Here is a 20828-nt window from a genome sequence, read left to right on the forward strand (position 1 = left end):
GTTTCCTTGGGGGGGGGAGAACCGAACTTTCTGTCACCACCACAGCTCCATAGACCACTATAGAGGCTCCTAAGGTCTATATAGCATCTCCCATGGTTTATATAGAGACTCTGTAGGCCTCTATAGAGGCTCCCATGGGTCTATAGAGTCTCCATAAGGCTCTGCAGAGGCTCCATAGGTCCCTATAGAGGCTCCCACAGGCTCTACAGAGGCACCGTAGGCTTCTACAGAGGGAACCACAGTCTATATAGAGGCTCCATCAGCCTCTATAGAGGCTGCATAGGCCTCTACAGTGGCTTCCAAGGGACCTATAGACTCTCCCATTGGGTCAATATGGGCTCCATAGTCCACTATAGATGCACCCAAGGTCTATGTAGGGGCTCCCATGGTTTTATACAGGCCACTTAGGACTCTATAGAGCCTCCCACGGGCTCTACAGAGGTGCCATAGGCTTCAGTAGAGGCTCCATAGGCCTCTATAGAGGCTACCATGGTCTACATAGAGGCTCCAATGGTCAATATGGAGGCTTCATAGACTTCAATAGAGGCTCCCATTGTCTATATAGAGGCTTCATTGGCCTCTAGAGAGGCTCCAATGGTCAATATAGAAGTTCCATACGCCTCAATGGAAGCTCCCACGGGATCTTCAGAGGCGCCACAGGCTTCTTTAGAGGCTCCATAGGCCTCTGTGGAGGCTCCCAGTATAGAGTCTGCATAGACATCTATACATCCTGCAAAGATCAATTTAGAAGTTCCTTAGGCCTCCTTAGAGACTCTCAAGGGCTCTACAGAGGCTTCTTAGACCTCTATAGAGGCAACCACGGTCTCTCTAGTGGCTCCATCAGCCTCTCTAGAGGCTGTATAAGCCTCTATATTGGCAACCATGGTCTACATGGAGGCTCCAACGGTCAATATAGAGGTTCCATAGATGTCCATATACTCCCACAGGCTCTTCAGAGGCTCCATATACCGCAATTGAGAGATGGAGACAAAGCTTGATGCAAGCAAAGTGTCTACTTTATTGTACAAAGTCTTTTCTTTATATAGGGTAACATAATCAAAAGCAACCCGTGACTGGCAATTAGATGTGTCCGTGCGACAGTTACAGACTCATGATTGGCTGCCAAGAAAATGCCAGGGAACACACATCGCCGGGCAAGGCCCAGAGAGGTGTTAGACAAAAGGCAAACGATCAAGCATCTCTTATCTAAGTTCAGAGAGAAGACAAAAGACTCTCTTGCAATGTTTACCAGCTCTTATTCTCAGCTGGTTGAGTGGCTTCCCTGAGTCACAATGGCCATTGGTAATCAGCTAAATGCTTTTTTCTCTATACATAGCTGCAGTTTGTTCACAGGGTTTGTGGCCCACAAGAGCTAAACATTTCCTTCTATCAGCTGAGCATTGCTTGAGGTTCTACTCCCTAAATTCAGTGTGTCATCCATAGGCCTCTATAGAGCCTCCCACGGTCTCTATAGACACTCCCATTGGCTCAATATGGGCTCCGTAGGCCACTATAGAGGCTCCCACTGTCTATATAGAGGCTCCGTAGGCCTCTATAGAGGCTCCAATGGTCAATATAGAGGTTCCTTAGGCCTCCTTAGAGAATCCCAAGGACTCTTCAGAGGCTCCATAGGCCTCTATAGAGCCTCCCACAGTCTCTATGGACGCTTCCATTGGCTCAATATGGGTTCCATAGGCCACAACAGAGGCTCCCATGGTCTATATAGAGGCTCCCATGGTTTATATAGAGGCTCCTTAAGCCTCTATAGAGGCTCCCATGGATTTAGAGTCTCCATAAGGCTCTAGAGAGGCTCCATAGGCCTCTAGAGAGGCTCCTACGGGCTCTACAAAGGCTCTGTAGGCTTCTGTAGAGGCTCCCATGGGCTCTATAGAATAGAATAGAATAGAATAGAATAGAATAGAATAGAATAGAATAGAATAGAAAGAATAGACCAGGTTGGAAGAGACCTTCAAGATCATCGCGTCCAACCCATCATCCAACACCACCTAATCAACTAACTCATGTAACCAAGCACCCTGTCAAGTCTCCTCCTGAACACCTCCAGTGACGGTGACTCCACCACCTCCCCAGGCAGCCCATTCCAATGGGCAATCACTCTCTCTGTGTAAAACTTCCTCCTGACCTCCAGCCTGAACTTCCCCTGGCGCAGCCTGAGACTGTGTCCATATGGATCCATATGGTTCTATAGAGGCTGCTTTGGGCCCTATAGAGGCTCTATAGGATGCTACAGAAGCTCCAGAGGGCTCCATAGGGATCTATAGAGGTTCTGTAGGGCTCTTTAGGGCACTGTAGGGGCTCCTTAGGGCTACATAGGGTTCTATAGTGGCTCTCTAGAGGCTCTCTACAGGCTCCATAGGGCTCCACTGCACTATATAGAGGATTCTTAGGGATTTATAGAGGCTCCATGGGGCAATATAGAGGATACAGAGGACTCTATAGAGGCTCATTAGGGCTCTATAGTGGCTCTATAGAGCTCCATAGTACTCCATAGGGCTATATAGAGGCTCCATAGGGTATTATAGAGGCTGCGTTGGACTCTATAGAGGCTCCATTGAGACTCTAAAGGGCATTAGAGTCTCTATAGAGGCTCCATAGAGGCTTCATAGGGCATTATAGAGGCTGCTTTGGGCTCTACAGAGGCTCTCTACAGGCTCCTGAGGGCTATGCTAGGGTGGGGTAGGCTCTATCTGGCAACATAGGTATCTCTAGAGGCTCTATACAGGCTCTCTAGAAGCTTCTTAGGGCTCCTTAGAGCACTATAGAGACTCCTCAGGGCTACATAGGGTACTATAGAAGCTCCATAGAGCTCCACAGTGCTCTATAGAGGCTGCACTGGGCTCTATAGAGGCTTTATAGAGGCTCCTTAGGGCACTATAGAGGCTGCATTGGTCTCTATAGAGGCTCTATAGAGGCTCCATGTGGCAATATAGGGGCTCCTTAAGGCACTATAGAGGCTCTACAGGGCTACTTAGGGTTCTATAGAAGCTTCGTAGTGCTCCATAGAGCTGCATAGTGCTCTAGAGAGGCTCCTTATGGCTCTATAGATACTCTAAAGTGGCTCCCTAGGGATCTATAGAGGTTCTGTAGGGCTCTTTAGGGCACAGTAGAGGCTCCATATGACTACATAAGGCTCTATAGTGGCTCCTTAGGGCTCTAGAGTGGTCCTCTAGAGGCTCTGTAGGGCTCCACTGGGCTCTAGAGAGGATCCTTAGGCCTCTATATAGGCTCAATAGGGCTCTCCAGTGGCTCTAGAGAGGCTCCATGGGGCTCCATAGGATATTATAGATGCTGCTTTGGGCTCTATAAGGGCTCTATGGAAGCTCCTTAGGGCACTAGAGAGGCTGCATTGGGCTCTAGAGAGGCTCTCTAGAGGCTCCTTAGGGCACTAGAGAGGCTGCATTGGGCTCTAGAGAGGCTCTATGGAAGCTCCTTAGGGCACCAGAGAGGCTGCTTTGGGCTCTCTATAGAGGCTCCGTAGGGCTTCATAGGCTGCTATCAGGCTCCATAGGGCCCTATTGGGCTCTATAGTGGCTGCATTAGGCTCTATAGAGGCTGTATAGAGTCTCCCTAGGGCATTCTATAGACTGTGTTGTGCTCTCTATAGCCTCTATGGAGCCTATGTAGGGCTCTATAGAGGCTGCATGGGGCTATATAGAGGCTCAGTAGAGGCTCCATAGGGCATCTCAGGGCACTTTAAGGCATCTTAGGGCTCTATAGAAGTTGCAGTGGGCTCTATAGATGCTCTATATAGAGGCTGCATTGGGCTCTATAGAGGCACCACAGGGCATGCTAGGGCTTCATAGTGCTCTATTGAGACACATTAGGGCTCCATGGAGGTTGTTTGGGGCTCTATATAGCATCTATAGAGGCTCCTCAGGGCTCTATAGCGGGTCCATAGGGCTTTTTAGAGGCTCCTAGTGCTCCACAGGGGTCTATTGAGGCTCCCAAGGGCTAGGCTTGGGTGGACTAGGCTAGGCTAGGGTGGGGTAGGCAAGGACGGGGTTGGGTGGGGTAGGTTCTACATGGCTACATAGACATCTAGAGAGGATCCACAGGGTCTCTACAGAGGTTTCATAAGGCTCTATAGAGGCTCCATAGGTTGTTATAGAGGCTGAGTTAGGCTCTATAGAGGCCCTAAAGAGGCTCAATAGGGATGTGCAGACACTCCATGGGGCTCTACAGAAGTACTATAGGGGCTGCATTGGACACTCTAGGGGCTCCATAGGCCTCCAGAGAGCCTCCCACTGGCTCAATAGCAGCTCCATAGTCCACTATAGTGTCTCCCAAGGTCTATATAGAGGGTCCCATGGTCTATACAGAGATTCCATAGGCCTCTATAGAGGCTACCACGGTCAATATAGAGGCACCATAGGCCTCCATAGAGGCTACCACGGTCTATATAGATCCTACAGTGGCCTTTATAGAGGCTTCTCAGGCTTCTGTAGACACTACCACAGTCTCTATATAGGCTTCAAAAGTCAATATAGAGGCTCCATAGGCCTCTATAGAGGCTCCAGAGGTCTGTATCGAGGTCTGTGAAGAGCTTTGCCAGTAAAATCAACTGTATTGAATCTTTATGGCTGGGACATGGCAAAAGTCTCCACAAGTGAAGTTTCCAAGCAGTGCAAGGGAGAGTGTGAGTTTTTCAAGCCTGTTTGTGGAAAGATGCATTCCAAAGAAGTGGAATGTCCAAGTTCTCCTCTTCTGAAATGCCAGCTGGAGGATTATTCTTGCACTGTGGCCTTTATTGCAGGATTACTGGCAAAGTGGCTGTAATTTCCAAAGTCAGTCCCCAAGGATTTTCACCAGATGTTTAGGCACATTATTTCTATTTAAACTTTGAATCTGTCATGGTTTTTCAAATCACTCACTTAAGACAGCTTCTGTCTGTGAAGTCCTGGGCTGCTTCTCACCTGGTTCTGCTTTTGCTTACAAGGAGTGAAAAAGATGCAGCAGTTCAAGGTGGCTGAGCAGCTTTCATGGTCACATTTTTCTAAGGTTCTAGCATAGAACCCAAAGTTGTTTCCAGCCTGGCTATATTCCTGTTTCAAGATCAAACCGGTTTCAGCTTATGTTTGAACACACACAGCAGGATCGGTTTCATCAGAACGTGTGAACAAACACATCACAGGAGCCTGTGCTGTGCAGAGCCATTCTACTCTCCCAGATGAACTTTACGGCATCAATAGAAACATGACCAGATCCAGAGCATCAGCAAGAACCTGGAATCACAACATGGGAATGGAAAACCCAACCAACCAACCTCCTCCCAAGCCAGCTGCACAGCACCCATTCAGACAACCAAGAACATGCAGCAATTTTAACTTGCACACTGCTGATTTTTTTGGACAGGTAGAAGTTGTGGGTTGTTGGGGTTTGGGGTTCTTTTTTTGCTATAAAATCAAAGGAACCTTTTCCTTCTACTATTTTTTACAGCTGGATTTCAGGTCATGATCAGGGATGTTCCCACAGACATCTCATAGTATCCATGACAACCTTTCTATACTTTTAAGAAGGGATTTTCAACACCTGACTCAGTGATTGGCAATTTTAATGGTGTGTTGCTTTGTTTTGTTTTCTTTCACATTTCTAGACCACTCCAGAACACCAAGGGCTTAGGTGATGCACTGGTTACCAGTTGAGCGTGCAGAGCTGGACCCTGTGGAGGAATCAGTACATTAGTTTTCTCTCCAGTCCTATGCCGCAGGATATTTCTTCTTTACCGAACTAGGAACCACAAAGGTTGAATTCTCTGCTCTGCAGAAGCACCAGAAGTCATTTCAGTTGCCAGTGCCTGCCAAGTCAGTGTCGTGGTGGCTTCTGCGCTGCTGTGTTTCTCACAGGTGCAGCAGAGAGCTAATGAAGTGGTAACACAGCCAGAATTTTCTTGTGGTACAATGCGCATCCAAATGGTGCTAAACTGATCTTGCATTTGGACTGTCCATCCAGGTGTGTGCACTGCACTCTGTGCCACATCTGGACAAGAAACCTCCCTGCCACCTGTACTGGCTAGGATGGAGCTTACGCTGCCAACTTCCTGATGGTTTTTGTTGTTGCTCTTTTGGTTTGGTTTGCTTGGTGGTTGTTTTAAGAAAAATCTCTTCATTATGCAGTGAAGCACCCTTTGCACTTGGGATGGAAGATGACAAGGGATGGTCTGTTCACTTTGTGGCTTGTCCCAGTCCAGTAGTAAGCATCCTCACCTCCCAGACAAGAAAGACTGCATTTTGCAGGGAAGGGAGAGCTGCCTGGAGCTTTAGTAAGCATTCAGAAATACTGGTCCAAGGCTGCTGAACATCCTCAGAAGATGCTGGATCGATCCTTGAACAGGGGTTTGGATTTGGTGCTCCAAGGTTTCGGTTCTGCTGCTCCAGAAGGCCATGTTTTCCCTCTACAGGAAGAATTCAGGTGGTGTGCATTGGTGCTGAGTCATGCAAACCAAGCTGCGGTAATTAACTGTGTAGCTGAGAGCCTGGAGCTGAGCAAGCGACAGACTTGATGCTGCTCTAGTCATGAAGTATTAAGCATCCCCTTCACAACACAGCTCTTTTCTCTCCTAATCACACCATCAAGAAGCAGAACACATCCAGGTTCATTTTCTCTTTAGATTTATTATTTCAGAGGCACTTAATGTCTTACATTTATCTAGCGCCATTTCCCCCTCCAAAGCACTTTACAGTATGTACAGACAGGAATGTTTCCCACCACTGCTGAAATGCAGCCAGCTGACTATTACCAGTACCATCTTCAAAGCACCGACAGTCTGAGACTGAAAATATTCATCAGGAACTCTGTCTCAGAAGCCCAACTTTAAAACCTCCAACCTGTGCTACTACAAAGACCTAGTAACTAAAATACAGAACCACAGTGCAATTCTGCAAGAGAGCTGAGACCTGGGCCCTTGTCATTAGAGTCTCTGACAATATTTCATTAGGCCAAGTCTGTCTCATAATCCTTTCATGTAAGGCCTTTAAAGAAGATCTTTCCAAATCACTGTGCTTTTTTTTCATACCTTCCTTATAAGTCCCTCTTGCAATCAAGTGCAGAAGAAGAGTTTTCTTTCCTTCCACTATAGTTAGAAACTCTTAAGTCCTGGCCCTAAGGAGATACTGGCATCCTTAGCTCCAATGGACTCATGGCATCTAAAGGCAAGCCTGTTCCTCCTCGACGACGGAGCTGCATTTTGTGTTCTGTTTCGGTTTTAGCTTTTAAAACTCAGTCTGAGATTATGCAAAAAATTGTTACCAACCAGCTGAATTGTAAAGTACCTTTGGACTGGCTGCTGGGGTGCTATACAGGTGTGCTGCATGTGGCTTTGCTTGTCAGTGCTAAAAACATGTTAAAGTATCTCAGGTTCACTACTCTGCTGCCAAGCCTGCCCTAGTCACAAGAACCATAGCAACTGTCTCATTTTAGAGGTTATTTTTCCTTTGTCTCTCTAAAAGACTACTAAAACATCCCTTCCAATGGAAGTTGCAATTGTGCTGAGAACTTCAAGAAAAGGAAAAAAGAAAAATCCAAGCCAAACCCACAAAAAACCTCTGACATCCCTATGGCCATGGTTGCCACTTAGAAGAGGACTACCGCCTCACACACAGCATGCTGCTACATGTTGCCTCAGGGCTGATGTGAGAATCTGAGCCAACAGGGAAAACGACTTGTCACATGAGATGCCTGTTTGCCTCCTTGTGGCCCAAGCACAAACATGTACTGAGCTCCTTAATTCCCTTTTGTGCTTTTTTGATTTTCCTTGATGCACTGATGTACTGGAGCCATGAGATTTTCATACCGAGATAGCTGTTTGCCTTTGAGTGCTATGAAAGAGTCATGAGAACTGACACACAGGGGCCAGAATGAAAGGCAAAACATAAACAGGCAGCAGCTTCCTGGTGAATGATGACGACTGACCAAACTGGGTGAAAATTAACAGACAACAGCACATCCAACTACACATCCATTCCATGAAAAAGGTGGTTTGCTTTTGATCCAAACCCTTGATAAAAGACGCACAAAGAACAGATTTATTGCGTATCTTATGCATGCCTTCATGTAGTGCATTCCTCTATTATATCTTGAATGGAACACTGAAAAACTGCTAGACCTTCACTGGACTGTAGGGATTGTAGATTTGTGTTTTCAAGCCTAAACAGTGATTTGGTTGAGTTCTGCCTTCCTGTTCCCTGATCACAGAAATCACCTGGCTGCATTTATGCTTGTCAAAGTGAGACAGCAACCACAGTAATCATTTGTATGGAGGAAAAAAACCCAAACAGTTACAGCAAACTATTTAAAGAGTTGGGTTTCCTCAAGATTTGGCAGCCAGAACAAGAAAACCAGCAGGGATTAGAGATCCGTAAACAACAGTGAGAATCACTGGCAAGTAACTTCTATCAGAAATCAAGAAACCTCATGATGAATAGAAGAATAAAGGTGAAGGAAGAGAGCATCATTTCAGGCTCTCTACAGCCTAGAAGAGCCATTAGGAAATACCATCCTCACTTTCAGCTAACAGTGATAATGGCAGCTAAACCCATGAGGAGATCTGAGTTTTTGAAGGGGGAGAAAAGAAGCAACTTGGAACCAGCAACTGCTGTGTTACAGGACTGAGCGTGTGGGGGGAGGGCAGAGAGTGTGCTGCTTCACAGGTTAACATTTTTTAGTTCATTCTACCCCCTACTGACTTCAAGAATGGCTTGACCCACAATTCCTGCCTCTAGCTGTGGGAGCCATGCACTTCCGCAGAGCTGAGACTACGCACAGGATGGTTTGATGTAAGGAACGCTTTTCTTTCCTCCCCTTTACGTTTTTCAGTCAGTCCTTCCCTCCCTCCATTTCTTCTCAACTCTGGCAGCTGGGGTAGGGGGACAGATGGAGCTCTTGCTACCTGGAGAGACAAGGGGACTGCTGAGCAGCAGAGAAAACTACATGGACTGAAAGATGTTAAAGGGAATCCAAAACCCAGATAAGAAGCTTAATTCTTTTAGCAGGAAGAGTTAGTTTTATCTTTTAGGTCCTGTCCATCCTTTATCCACAAGGGTGTATGGGCTACAGGACAAGGCTTAGACAAGGAAAAGGCTCTTTCTCGTTTGACAGGGCACAGATCTGAAAATGGGAGAATGTCCTGCACCGTGTGAGAGAACTCAGAAATGTGCATAGAAGAGAGCAAAACTCCAAGACAGCTTTGCAGGAGCAAGAGAGGTAGCAACCCTAATTTTAAAAGGGCTTTTCACTGAAGGGAAGGGAGGTCTACAAAAGTCAAATCAGCTGATTTCAAATGGTTTGCATCCCAGGATGAATCAGGTTACACCGATTTAAGCCCAATTTAATTTAGGCAGGTTTTTAAACCACAAGAATAAGGACATTCTTAGTACATATCAATAATTAAACCAACATATACACAATTAGCAATATCCTACATAATAGTAAATGCTTAACAGCTTGTTCTGAGTTACCCTAGTTAGTTTGTTTAAAGAACAAGCTGAGTAGTTTTACTGTATGGTGTCTGCCTTCTACACGCTTCCTGTCACCAGCAGTCTCGGTAGCAGTGCAGCTCCTGACTTCAAGATCCAAATTCCACTGTGTCTTCAGTTATTTTCTTGAACTCGTAGTTTCCTCTGCCATCCATTTGCAAGTAATACTGAAATAAAAGAATGTCTGGTGTTGACCACCTCAAAACCACCAGCTCTCCAAGTGCCTAAACACATACCATTCCAAAGCTGTTTTAATGCAAAACCTTAAACTCAGCTGGGCCAGGGAAAAAAGTTTCTCCCAGTTCCTCTTTTATCAGATTTGTTTAAAACTCTGTGAAGGTGAGATGGGGGAATGCTCACTAACAAATTCCCAGTAAAATCAAATTAGAAGCTGCTACTTGAAAGGAAAGTGCAGCTGGTAACTGCTGTGCTTGATACACTGAGCTGTAACAGGGTTATAAAGCTTTTCAGTTGTGGGGTTTTAAAATCTTTAGCAGTGTGCCCAGGTAGCTAAGAAGGCCAATGGCATCCTGGCCTGCATCAGACATAGTGTGGCCAACAGGAGCAGGGAAGTCACTGTGCCCTGTGCTCAGCAATGGTTAGGCCACACCTTGAGTCCTGTGTCCAGTTCTGGGCCTCTCAGTTTAAGAAGGACATCGAGACACTTGAAGGTGTCCAGAGAAGAGCAATGAGGCTTGAGCACAGCCCTGTGAGGAGAGGCTGAGGGAGCTGGGGTTGCTTAGCCTGGAGAAGAGGAGGCTCAGGGGAGACCTCATTGCTCTCTACAACTCCCTGAAGGGAGGTTGTAGCCAGGAGGGGGTTGGTCTCTTCTCCCAGGCAACCAGCACCAGAACAAGAGGACACAGTCTCAAGCTGTGCCAGGGAAAGTTTAGGCTGGAGGTGAGGAGAAAGTTCTTCCCAGAAAGAGCAATTGGCCCTTGGGATGTGCTGCCTAGGGAGGTGGTGGAGTCACCATCCCTGGAGGTGTTCAAAAAGGGATTGGATGTGGCACTTGAAGCCACAGTTTAGTAGTCATGAGGTGTTGGGTGACAGGTTGGACTTGATCTTTGAGGTCTTTTCCAACCTCATTGAGTCTAAGGTTGCACTGGCTGCTGGCATGGCTTTGTTTTGTTTCTGTTTTATCATCCATCAGTGCACCAATGGGCACCCCTAACTCTGCCATCTTGGGTCTGTGACAATTAACTTATGCTACACATTCATCTCTGCATATTAAGTAATCAGTATTGTTCCCATGTGTGTGACCTTTCTGCATAAAGGGTAAGAGCAGCAGTAAAACCTTCCGTTGGGAGAAGGGAACTGCATGTACTAGAGAGAAAGGGGTTTAATGTATAGCTGTATCAGGACAGAGATTTTGCTTTCAAGATACCTGCTTACTGGATTCTGGTTCACAGGGGGGTTTTGGGGGGCTAAGAAAGACCCCTTGGATATCTAGTGAGCAGCCTTTCATATTTCTGAAGCTACTTTTGCAGATCCATTTAAGGATTCCTGGTTCCTTGTCCCTTCATAACTAGAAGCATAAGAATATTTTAGATAGTGCAACTAGGTTATGATTTAAGAACAAAAAGCTAAGAAAAATAACCCAAACCAAAACCCACAGCACCCCAGAAAACCAACAGAACATGACCTACCAGGAGGAGAATACCTTGACTCAGAAGGTCCATTTGACAGAAAGTCAAACAACAAACCCCCTACCAGTCTCACAGTATCACTAAGGTTGGAAGAGACCTCAAAGATCATTGAGTCCAATCTGTCACCACAGACCTCATGACTAGACCATGGCACCAACTGCCACATCCAGTCTCCTCTTGAACATCTCCAGGGATGGTGACTCCACCACCTCCCTGGGCAGCACATTCCAATGACCAACAGCTCTCTCAGTGAAGAACTTTCTCCTCACCTCCAGCCTAAACCTCCCCTGGCACAGCTTGAGACTGTGTCCTCTTGTTCTGGTGCTGGTTGCCTGGGAGAAGAGACCAAACCCTTCCTGGCTACAACCATGTTTCAGGTAGTTGTGGAGGGCAATGAGATGACTCCTGAGTCTCCTCTTCTCCAGGTTAAACAACCCCAGCTCCCTCAGCCTCTCCTCACAGGGCTGTGCTCAAGGCCTCTCCCCAGCCTTGTTGCCCTTCTCTGGACACCTTCAAGTCTCTCAATGTCCTTCTTAAGCTGAGGGGCCCAGAACTGGACACAGGACTCAAGGTGTGGCCTAAGCAATGTAGAGTACAGGGGCACAATGACTTCCCTGCTCCTGCTGGCCACACTATTCCTAATGCAGGCCAGGATGCCATTTGCCTTCTTGGCCACCTGGGCACACTGCTGGCTCATGTTTGGGTGGCTGTCAATCAGCACCCCCAGGTCCTTCTCTGTTTGGCAGTTCTCAGCCACTCTGACCCCAGCCTGTAGCTCTGCATGGGGTTGTTGTGGCGAAAGTGCAGCACTCGGCACTTGGACTTGTTGAATGCCATCCCATTGGACTCTGCCCATCTGTCCAGTCGGTCAAGGTCCCTCTGCAGAGCCCTTCTGCCCTCTAACTGACCAACATCTGCTCCTAACGTGGTGTCATCTGACTGACTCAATGCCCTCATCCAGATCATCAGTGATGATGTTAAAGAGCATGGGGCCCAGCACTGATCCCTGGGGCACACCACTGGTGTCTGGCCACCAGCTGGCTGTGGCACCATTCACCACCACTCTCTGGGCTCAGCCTCCAGCCAGTTCCTAACCCAGCACAGAGTCTTATGGTCCAAGCCACGAGCTGACAGCTTAGCCAGCAGTTTGCTGTGAGGGACAGTGACCACCTACAGGTATCCCTAGTAAAAAGCATTGGCTACGTACATCATGATGCTTCCAGAGCGACTTTCTGTGGGAGACAGTGAAGAGAGTGATGCCAACCTGCATGAAGAAAATGAGTACAAGAAGTTATTTTTTCTCATGGGTTAGGTGCTTCCTTTTCCAGCACAACAGCATCTGAAAAACTTCAGTTCAGGAACACAACCTTCCAGACTCTGTTATTAACAGTGTACATATGCAGGCTTAATGCAAGACTGCAGTACATAAAAGCAGGATGGATTTATCCTTTCTAATCAGTTTCACCATTCTTTTGCTTCTCATGATTTGGCAAAATGCAAAAGGAACTGTGCAAAGGAGGCAAGGCAGGAAGCAGGCAAAGTAACAAACCTGGTGATGAACATCAGTCTACTTTAACAGCTAAATACAAAACTGCAAAAGCTATTAATGAATTATAAACTGAAGGGGACAACAGCTGAAGGTGAATAAACTTTCTTTGTCTCCTTGCAACTCAGTTAACTATGCATCCTTAATGGCAGCACCAATTAAAAGACAAAATGGCTCTGAAGATAAAACAAGGTAATGTTTTTCTCCTGTCCACAGAGACAGCTGAACCAGGCACTCTACTTTCCAGTAACACACGTTACCCACTTGGCAACAGTAACTCTAAAGCAAACATACAAATGAACATGTCCAGTTCACAGAACAACAGGTATATGCACAACAATCAATATGGATGCCCTGGCCATTTCCCAAAGTTATTTCAAGACATAGTAGCCACTTTTCCACAGAGACCACATCTAGTGTCAGTTTACCGCCGCCAAAGGCTCCACTCACTATTTCAGTGGGTGCACAGCTTGGCCTCATTACCATTCTGAGAATGCTGCCCCTCAATAATGTCCTTTCAAGCCCACTCTTTCCCAGGCTAAGGGTGTCAACTTGAAACTTACTGACATTTCCCATGGCCACTAGGGAGAATCTGCAGTGTGAGTGCAAGAGGGAAGAGCCTTTGGCTCTTCACGGCACAAACCAGACACAAGTGTTGATTTCCAACCTGTTGCTTCGCCCACCTCAGATGATGAAACTTTAAGTAGAGATCCAATTATCTCAAATAGAATAGAATAGAATAGACCAGACCAGACCAGGTTGGAAGAGACCTTCAAGAGCATCGAGTCCAACCTATCATCCAACACCACCTAAACAACTAAACCATGGCACCAAGCACCCCATCAAGTCTCCTGAACATCTCCAATGATGGTGACTCCACCACCTCCCCAGGCAGCCCATTCCAATGGCCAATCACTCTCTCTGTAGAACTTCTTCCTAACCTCCAGCCTAAACCTCCCCTGGCACAGTTTGAGACTGTGTCCTCTTGTTCTGGTACTGGCTGTCTGGGAGAAGAGACCAACCTCTGCCTGTCTACAACCTCCCTTCAGGTAGTTGTAGAGAGCAATAAGGTCACCCCTGAGTCTCCTTCTTTCCGTGCTAAGCAACCCCAGCTCCCTCAGCCACTGATCTGATCTTCTAAGAGTTCATCTGGCAAAACAAGGCTACTTAGCAGTTACTAAGAGTTCTCTGATACACAGAGGCCATAGGGACACCTAAACGATCCAAAGACTGCAAAACAATTACTGAATTCTAGCGTCCCTTCTAAGCTTTTTGCTGCCACTGTCATCTGCAGAGGGCATAAAACGACAGAGGGTGCCCTCTTCTTAAGAGACAGAGATCCAATTCTAGGAAAGAGAGCTCACCTTTCGGCAGTGGCTGTAAATGTAGCCTTCCACGTCGACGCTGACAGCGCTGGTGCACTCGTCAAGAATCGCGAACTGGGGCTTGTGGTAGAACAACCTGGCCATCTAGAAGGCAAACAGAGAGCTGCTGGAGACACAGAACGGCAGCCGCTCACGCGCGCGGTTAGACATTGAGCTGAGAATCAGCGTCACAAAACGTGCTGCAGGGTGACAGTTTCTGTTAGCTTAGCCCTCAGTGAAGCCTGAGGAGCTGAGAGCAGGGCATCAGCTTTCATTGATGGGGTTTTTAGCAACAGCTTCCTCAGGACATGTTTGTACAATCTCCGTGTAAGGCGAGACAAAACCTCAATGTTTCCTATTAGATTTCAGTCTGGAGAAGAGAAGGCTCCCAGGTGACCTCATTGTGGCCTTCCAGGATCTGAAGGGGGCCTACAAGAAGGCTGGGGAGGGACTGCTCAGGATCTCAGGTAGAGATAGGACTAGGGGGAATGGAATGAAGCTGGAGGTGGGGAGATTCAGGCTGGAGGTGAGGAGGAAGCTCTTCCCCATGAGAGTGGTGAAGCCCTGGAATGGGTTGTGCAGGGAGGTGGTTGAGGCCCCGTCCCTGGAGGTGTTTAAGCCCAGAATGGACGAGGCTCTGGCCAGGCTGATCTAGTGTGGGGTGTCCCTGCCCATGGCAGGGGGGCTGGACCTAGATTATCCTTGTGGTCCCTTCCAACCCTGACTGATACTGTGATACTATTTTGAGTACAACAGAGACTATTTTAGGTGGCTTTCTCAGTATGCAGGTCCCTCACAGTTCTGGAGTTTCTTCTAAGCATCAGTACTTAGGAAAGCAAAGCAGCTTACAGTTCAGATTACATTTTCAATTTCTGCCCTGTCTCTGTGAGGGATAAGCTTTTGAGACATACTGCCATTCTCTGCTTTTCTCCCCCGCTGAGGACATCCATCCAGTCCTGAACACTGTCCCAGCCTCCTTCACGCTCCAAGATGTGACCCAGCTGGACGTTATCCAAGTAGTCCTTCAGCACCTTTTAATGAAACAGGAATGACAGAGCTTAAGCACACTTAGCAAAGAAACAACTGAAAAGAGTTACCAAGGGTTATACTACTACCCTAGTGTACTATGGACTCGGATAAACACTAACAGCAAACCAAATGCAGTGTTTCCGTGGCAGTCTCAGCAGTCTTGAACCTGAAACATTGCTAGAATAGAATAGAATAGGATGGAATAGAATAGAATAGAATAGAACAGAACAGAACAGAACAGAACAAACCAGGTTGGAAGAGACCTTCAAGATCATCGTGTCCAACCTATCATCCAACACCACCCAACCAACTCAACCATGGCACCAAGCACCCCATCAAGTCTCCTCCTGAATACCTCCAGCAATGGTGACTCCACCACCTCCCCAGGCAGCCCATTCCAATGGGCAGTCACTCTCTCCATGTAAAACTTCCTCCTCACCTCCAGCCTAAACCTCCCCTGGTGCAGCCTGAGACTGTGTCCTCTTGTTCTGGTGCTGGTTGCCTGGGAGAAGAGACCAATCCCCACCTGTCTACAACCTCCCTTCAGGGAGTTGTAGAGAGCAAGAAGGTTGCCCCTGAGTCTCCTCTTCTCCAGGATAAGCAACCCCAGCTCCCTCAGCCTCTCCTCACAGGGCTGTGTTCCAAACCCCTCACCAACTTCATTGCCCTTCTCTGGACACCTTCCAGCAAGTCAACCTCCTTCCTAAACTGAGGGCCCCAGAACTGGACACAGTACTTGAGGTGCGGCCTAACCAGTGCAGTGTACAGGGGCAGAATGACCTCCCTGCTCCTGCTGGCCACACTGTTCCTGATGCAGGCCAGGATGCCATTGGCCCTCCTGGCTGCCTGGGCACACTGCAGGCTCATGTTCAGCAAGACAAAGGGTTAACGAACTCATTATCATTACCTGGTCAGAAATACCTTTCTTCCTCTGATCTTCTAAAGTATCTGGATATATAACTTGATCTCTGAGTGTTCCAAGAGTCATGTATGGTCTCTGAGACACAGTTAAAAACAAAAAGGTATGTCAAATGTTTCTAAACAGGGCCAAAACAAGAAGAGAGAGATCACTATTGTCAATTCCAAGCACTCTGCCTCACCTGGGGAACGTAGAACAACTTTCCTCTTACAGGCTTTGTTAAACGCCCACCAAACAAAGGCCACAACTGCAACAAGAAAAAGGTTGAAGCGTGACCGAGAGCCCAATTACAACAGCACTTTGGGTCCTCCACTGTTTAGTCAGAGAAGTTGCTTTACCTCTCCAAGAACACGGAACAGTGAGCTCTTGCCGCAGCCATTCGGCCCACAGATCAGAACGTTTGCACCAGAGCGAACCTAGACACGCAGAGCCAAAACATGGAAAGGGCAGTAAGAAAGCATGGCTGGAAGCTTCTGCAAACAACAGGGCAAGCTGGTATCACACACAGAATCACCAAAGCTGGAAGAGACCTCAAAGATCATCGAGTCCAACCTGTCACTACGGACCTCATGACTAGACCATGGCACCGAGTGCCACGTCCAATCCCCTCTTGAACACCTGAATCCTCAGAGACTTCTATCCTCACAGACTTGTATGCAGTACTTTCTGACATTACAATGAATAATTTCCACCAATACTTGAGATATTTTTTCCCCCAAAATGAGTTTAGCACAAATGGCAGTTGGAAGAAAATGTGCTTCCTACAGTGCAAATGGTTCTTGGCAAATAGCTCACTGCCTTTCATTTCCTCTTTTTCACACCGACATTGAGGTTCCCAGATTCACAGAAGGGCTTAGGTTGAAAGGGACCTTAAAGATCATCTAGTTCAAATCCTCCTGCCACAGGCGGGGACACCTTCTACTAGCCCAGGCTGTCTCAGCCAGCCAGCCCTTGAATACCTCAAGGAGGCAGGGGGATTCCAGTGTCTCACCATCCTAACCATCATGAGTTTCTTCCTAATATCTAGTCTAAGTAACTGATACTAGACACCATTCCAGACCATGCTTTGCACAGATGGCAAATTTCTCTTTACAGAACTGTGATGCTGCTAACTTCACTTTGTTCAGATGAAAGCACACCATATAAGCACCTCCCTGTTTTTCCTTGCCTATTGTTTGCTAACTCAGAAATCATCACTTCAGAATTTCCTATCAATGCTATGAAATGGAAAGCAACCAGCCCAGCTTACCTCAAAGTTAAGGTCTTGAATCAAAACATCTCCGTTAGGTGTCACCAGTGGAACGTGATCAAACCTGTTTGTATTGCAACGTTAAAATCAAATGCATTTCAAAGAGAGCATTTGCCTACAAGTGGCTACTACTGCAGGCTGGCTCTGAGAGTTTAGGGGCAGGGCAAGGCTTCAGCAGCACTTCAGTCAGTACAGCGCCTCCATTTCCAGCTATTAACAGTTAAGGGAACTCCTGAACCAAAAGTGATACCTTGGCACTTAAAGATCTAGAGATTAATTTTTTACCTTCCTATATTTGTCTCCAGAACATCTTGTGGATATTAACCTCCACCTCATTTTAAATCTGTTAGTGGCAGTGTATTCCATTAGTTCTAGGGCACACAACTAATGAGTTCTTTGCACACCCGCCCCCTGCCTTTTCCTGGCTCCTTTTCCTCTTATGCCTACCCTTACTTTTCCCCTCCAATGTCTGCCTTCTCCATGGACTGGATTGAGCCTAATCTCTGCTGACTTGACTTTATGCCTTTACTACTAAGTCCTCAAGAGCACAAAGAACTGAGGAACTGATTGCTGCCTGAGTAGAATAGAATAGAATAAACCAGGTTGGAAGAGACCTTCAAAATCATCGCATCCAACCCATCAACCAATCCAACACCACCTAAACAACTAACCCATGGCACCAAGCACCCCATCAAGTCTCCTCCTGAACACCTCCAGGGATGGGGACTCCACCACCTCCCCAGGCAGCCCATTCCAATGGGCAATCACTCTCTCTGTATAGAACTTCTTCCTAATATCCAACCTGAACCTCCCCTGGTGCAGCCTGAGACTGTGTCCTCTTGTTCTGGTGCTGGCTGCCTGGGAGAAGAGACCAACCTCTGCCTGTCTACAACCTCCCTTCAGGGAGTTGTAGAGAGCAAGAAGGTCACCCCTGAGCCTCCTCTTCTCCAGGCTAAGCAACCCCAGCTCCCTCAGCCTCTCCTCACAGGGCTGTGCTCCAAAGCCCTCCCCAGCTTTGTTGCCTTTCTCTGGACTCGTTCCACAAGTCAACCTCCTTCCTAAGCTGAGGGGCCCAGAACTGGACACAGGACTCAAGGTGCGGCCTAACATCTGAGGAACTCTCCCATCATACAGCAATAGGAGTAAGTATTTGGAAAGTGAGTACCTGTCCCTGGTTTTTACACCTGACCTGTACTATGGAATAAAATCTATAACCCACATCTTTCTAAGAAGAAATTTGGTAAGAGGTTAACAAAAAGGTCTGTGAAATCATATTCCAACAGACAGAGGAAATGTGATTAAAAAGGCTAAGTGCAGACAGCATATTATGACTTCTGTTAACATGAAAGGACAGTGACTTCCAGAGCAGAAATGTGGAGTGGGAGTGAAGTGGCATTATTTGTACATAACCTACAGTAGGCAGGAATTGCAGGCTGCAAGCAGGGGGATTAAAGCCTCCACCAACAGCGGTGGAGGAGACTTCAACACCACACAACTGAAGCTGTGGACACTGTGTAAACATACTTGATGAGGTTATCAGTGTGGATAATTTCTCCAGATCCAGGTACCAAAGGCAAAACTTGCTTTTTATCTGCATCTTAAATTAAGAAGGGAAAAAAAAAAACCAAAACAGATTAGAGAGTGGAGCAGCAGAGAGAGAAGCCCACCCTGCAGGTGGTGCCACACCGACCTTTCTCCTGCGACACCATGGTACGCTGGTATTGGCCGCTGTTCAAGTCCTTCAGAACCTGCATCAGCTCTGTAATGCGAGCTGTGAAACTGAAAACAGAGCCAAAAAAAAACAGTAAGCTGTAGGTAATCTTCAGAAGTCTTAGAAATCCAAAAGAAGCTCTGCTGAGCAGCCTGCTAAGGTGCCAAAAAACCAGCCTTACACAGAACCAGAACAGTTACATATTAGAGTTAGAACAGAGCAGAATAGACCAGGCTGGAAGAGACCTTCAAGATCATCACATCCAACCCATCAACCAACACCACCTCATCAAATAACCATGGCATCAAGCACCCCATCAAGTCTCCTCCTAAACACCTCCAGTGATGGTGACTCCACCACCACCCCAGGCAGCCCATTCCAATGGGCAGTCACTCTCTCTGTGAAGAACTTTCTCCTAACATCCAGTCTGAACCTCCCCTGGTGCAGCTTGAGACTGTGTCCTCTTGTTCTGGTGCTGGTTGCCTGGGAGAAGTGACCAACCCCCACCTGGCTGCAGTCTCCTTTCAGGTAGTTGCAGAGAGCAAGAAGGTCTGCCCTGAGCCTCCTCTTCTCCAGGCTAAGTAACCCCAGCTCCCTCAGCCTCTCCTCACAGGGCTGTGCTCCAAACCCCTCCCCAGCCTTGTTGCCCTTCTCTGGACATGTTCAAGTCTCTCAATGTCCTTCTTAAACTGAGGGGCACAGAACTGGACACAGGACTCAAGGTGTGGCCTAACCAGTGCTGAGTACAGGGGCAGAATGACCTCCCTGCTCCTGCTGGCCACACTGTTCTTGATGCAGGCCAGGATGCCATTGGCCTTCTTGGCTGCCTGGGCACACTGCAGGCTCATGTTCAGTCTACCATCGACCAGTACCCCCAGGTCCCTCTCTGCCTGGCTGCTCTCCAGCCACTCTGACCCCAGCCTGTAGCACTGGCTGGGGTTGCTGTGGCCAATGTGCAGAACCTGGCACTTGGATGTGTTCAATCTCATGCCCTTGGATTCTGCCCATCTGTCCAGCCTGTCGAGGTCCCTCTGCAGAGCCTCTCTACCCTCCAGCAGATCAACTCCTGCCCCCAGCTTGGTGTCGTCAGCAAATTTACTGATGCTGGACTCAATGCCCTCCTCCAGATCATCAATAAAGATGTTAAAGAGCACAGGGCCCAGCACTGATCCTTGGGGCACACCACTGGTGCCTGGATGCCAGCTGGATGCAGCACCATTCACCACCACTCAGTTGTGCTGATCTTTCCCAATACTCACAATACTTACAAGAATCTTTTCCTCTAACAGGCAAACAGTCAGTAAATCTTCTTAAAGTGAGTTTGGTAACTAATAAACATGTGATTGATTTATGAGCATTTAACCATGGCCTTTCAACTACACAACCAACCTGCACACTGCTACTAGCCAGACAGGAGAGTGCAAGCAGACATAATGAGCACGACTTCAGATGCTCTCAGCACCAAATGCTTTTAATGTTTAGGGTGCAGAAGCTCATTCTGATTCTCAAGTCAGCTCCTTATAATGAGATGAGAAATGGCAACCACCTAACTTTAAGGAGGATTATTTCACACCAGCTACTATTGAGCTTACCCAGCCAATCTTGTCATCTCGCGGCCAGCTAGGACTATCCTGCCCAGAGCTTGAGACATTCTCAGTAGCATTCTCCCACTTTGATAGTAATCCTAGAGCAGAACAAAGTTCATTTGCTTTTATTTATGTAGACCAAAACAAAAAATGAAACCCCAGTGTTTTAGTTCTGCTGCACTTACCTCCATAATTTCTGCATGAGTGCTGTTCTGATGACGAGGATCATCCAGGTTCAGAAACGGTCGACTAACCACCAGGTAACCGACCACAGTGGCAAAGTC

The 20828-nt window shown here is 47.3% G+C and overlaps 1 protein-coding gene across 2 annotated transcripts in view; it reads right to left on the reverse strand.

The window, feature by feature from the left end:
• Nucleotides 1-6612: 6612 nt before the first annotated feature.
• The window catches only part of ABCD3 (ATP binding cassette subfamily D member 3), a 51767-nt gene continuing 37551 nt past the window's right edge, over nt 6613-20828 (reverse strand). For both annotated transcript variants that reach the window (XM_068166278.1, XM_068166277.1), the window contains exons 12-23: nt 20730-20827; nt 20551-20642; nt 18938-19026; nt 18772-18844; nt 17248-17311; nt 16337-16414; nt 16180-16245; nt 15987-16076; nt 14962-15081; nt 14051-14155; nt 12348-12404; nt 6613-9658 (exon numbers count right to left, since the gene is read on the reverse strand). In XM_068166278.1, the coding sequence (XP_068022379.1) occupies nt 9581-9658; nt 12348-12404; nt 14051-14155; nt 14962-15081; nt 15987-16076; nt 16180-16245; nt 16337-16414; nt 17248-17311; nt 18772-18844; nt 18938-19026; nt 20551-20642; nt 20730-20827 (1010 nt within the window). In that variant the 3' untranslated portion in view covers nt 6613-9580. The remainder of the gene's footprint in view (nt 9659-12347; nt 12405-14050; nt 14156-14961; nt 15082-15986; nt 16077-16179; nt 16246-16336; nt 16415-17247; nt 17312-18771; nt 18845-18937; nt 19027-20550; nt 20643-20729; nt 20828) is intronic.

Source organism: Melanerpes formicivorus, unplaced genomic scaffold (genome assembly GCF_026170545.1).
Source record: "Melanerpes formicivorus ecotype bairdi unplaced genomic scaffold, bMelFor1.0.p_v2 SCAF_99, whole genome shotgun sequence".
NCBI classification, from domain to species: domain Eukaryota; kingdom Metazoa; phylum Chordata; class Aves; order Piciformes; family Picidae; genus Melanerpes; species Melanerpes formicivorus.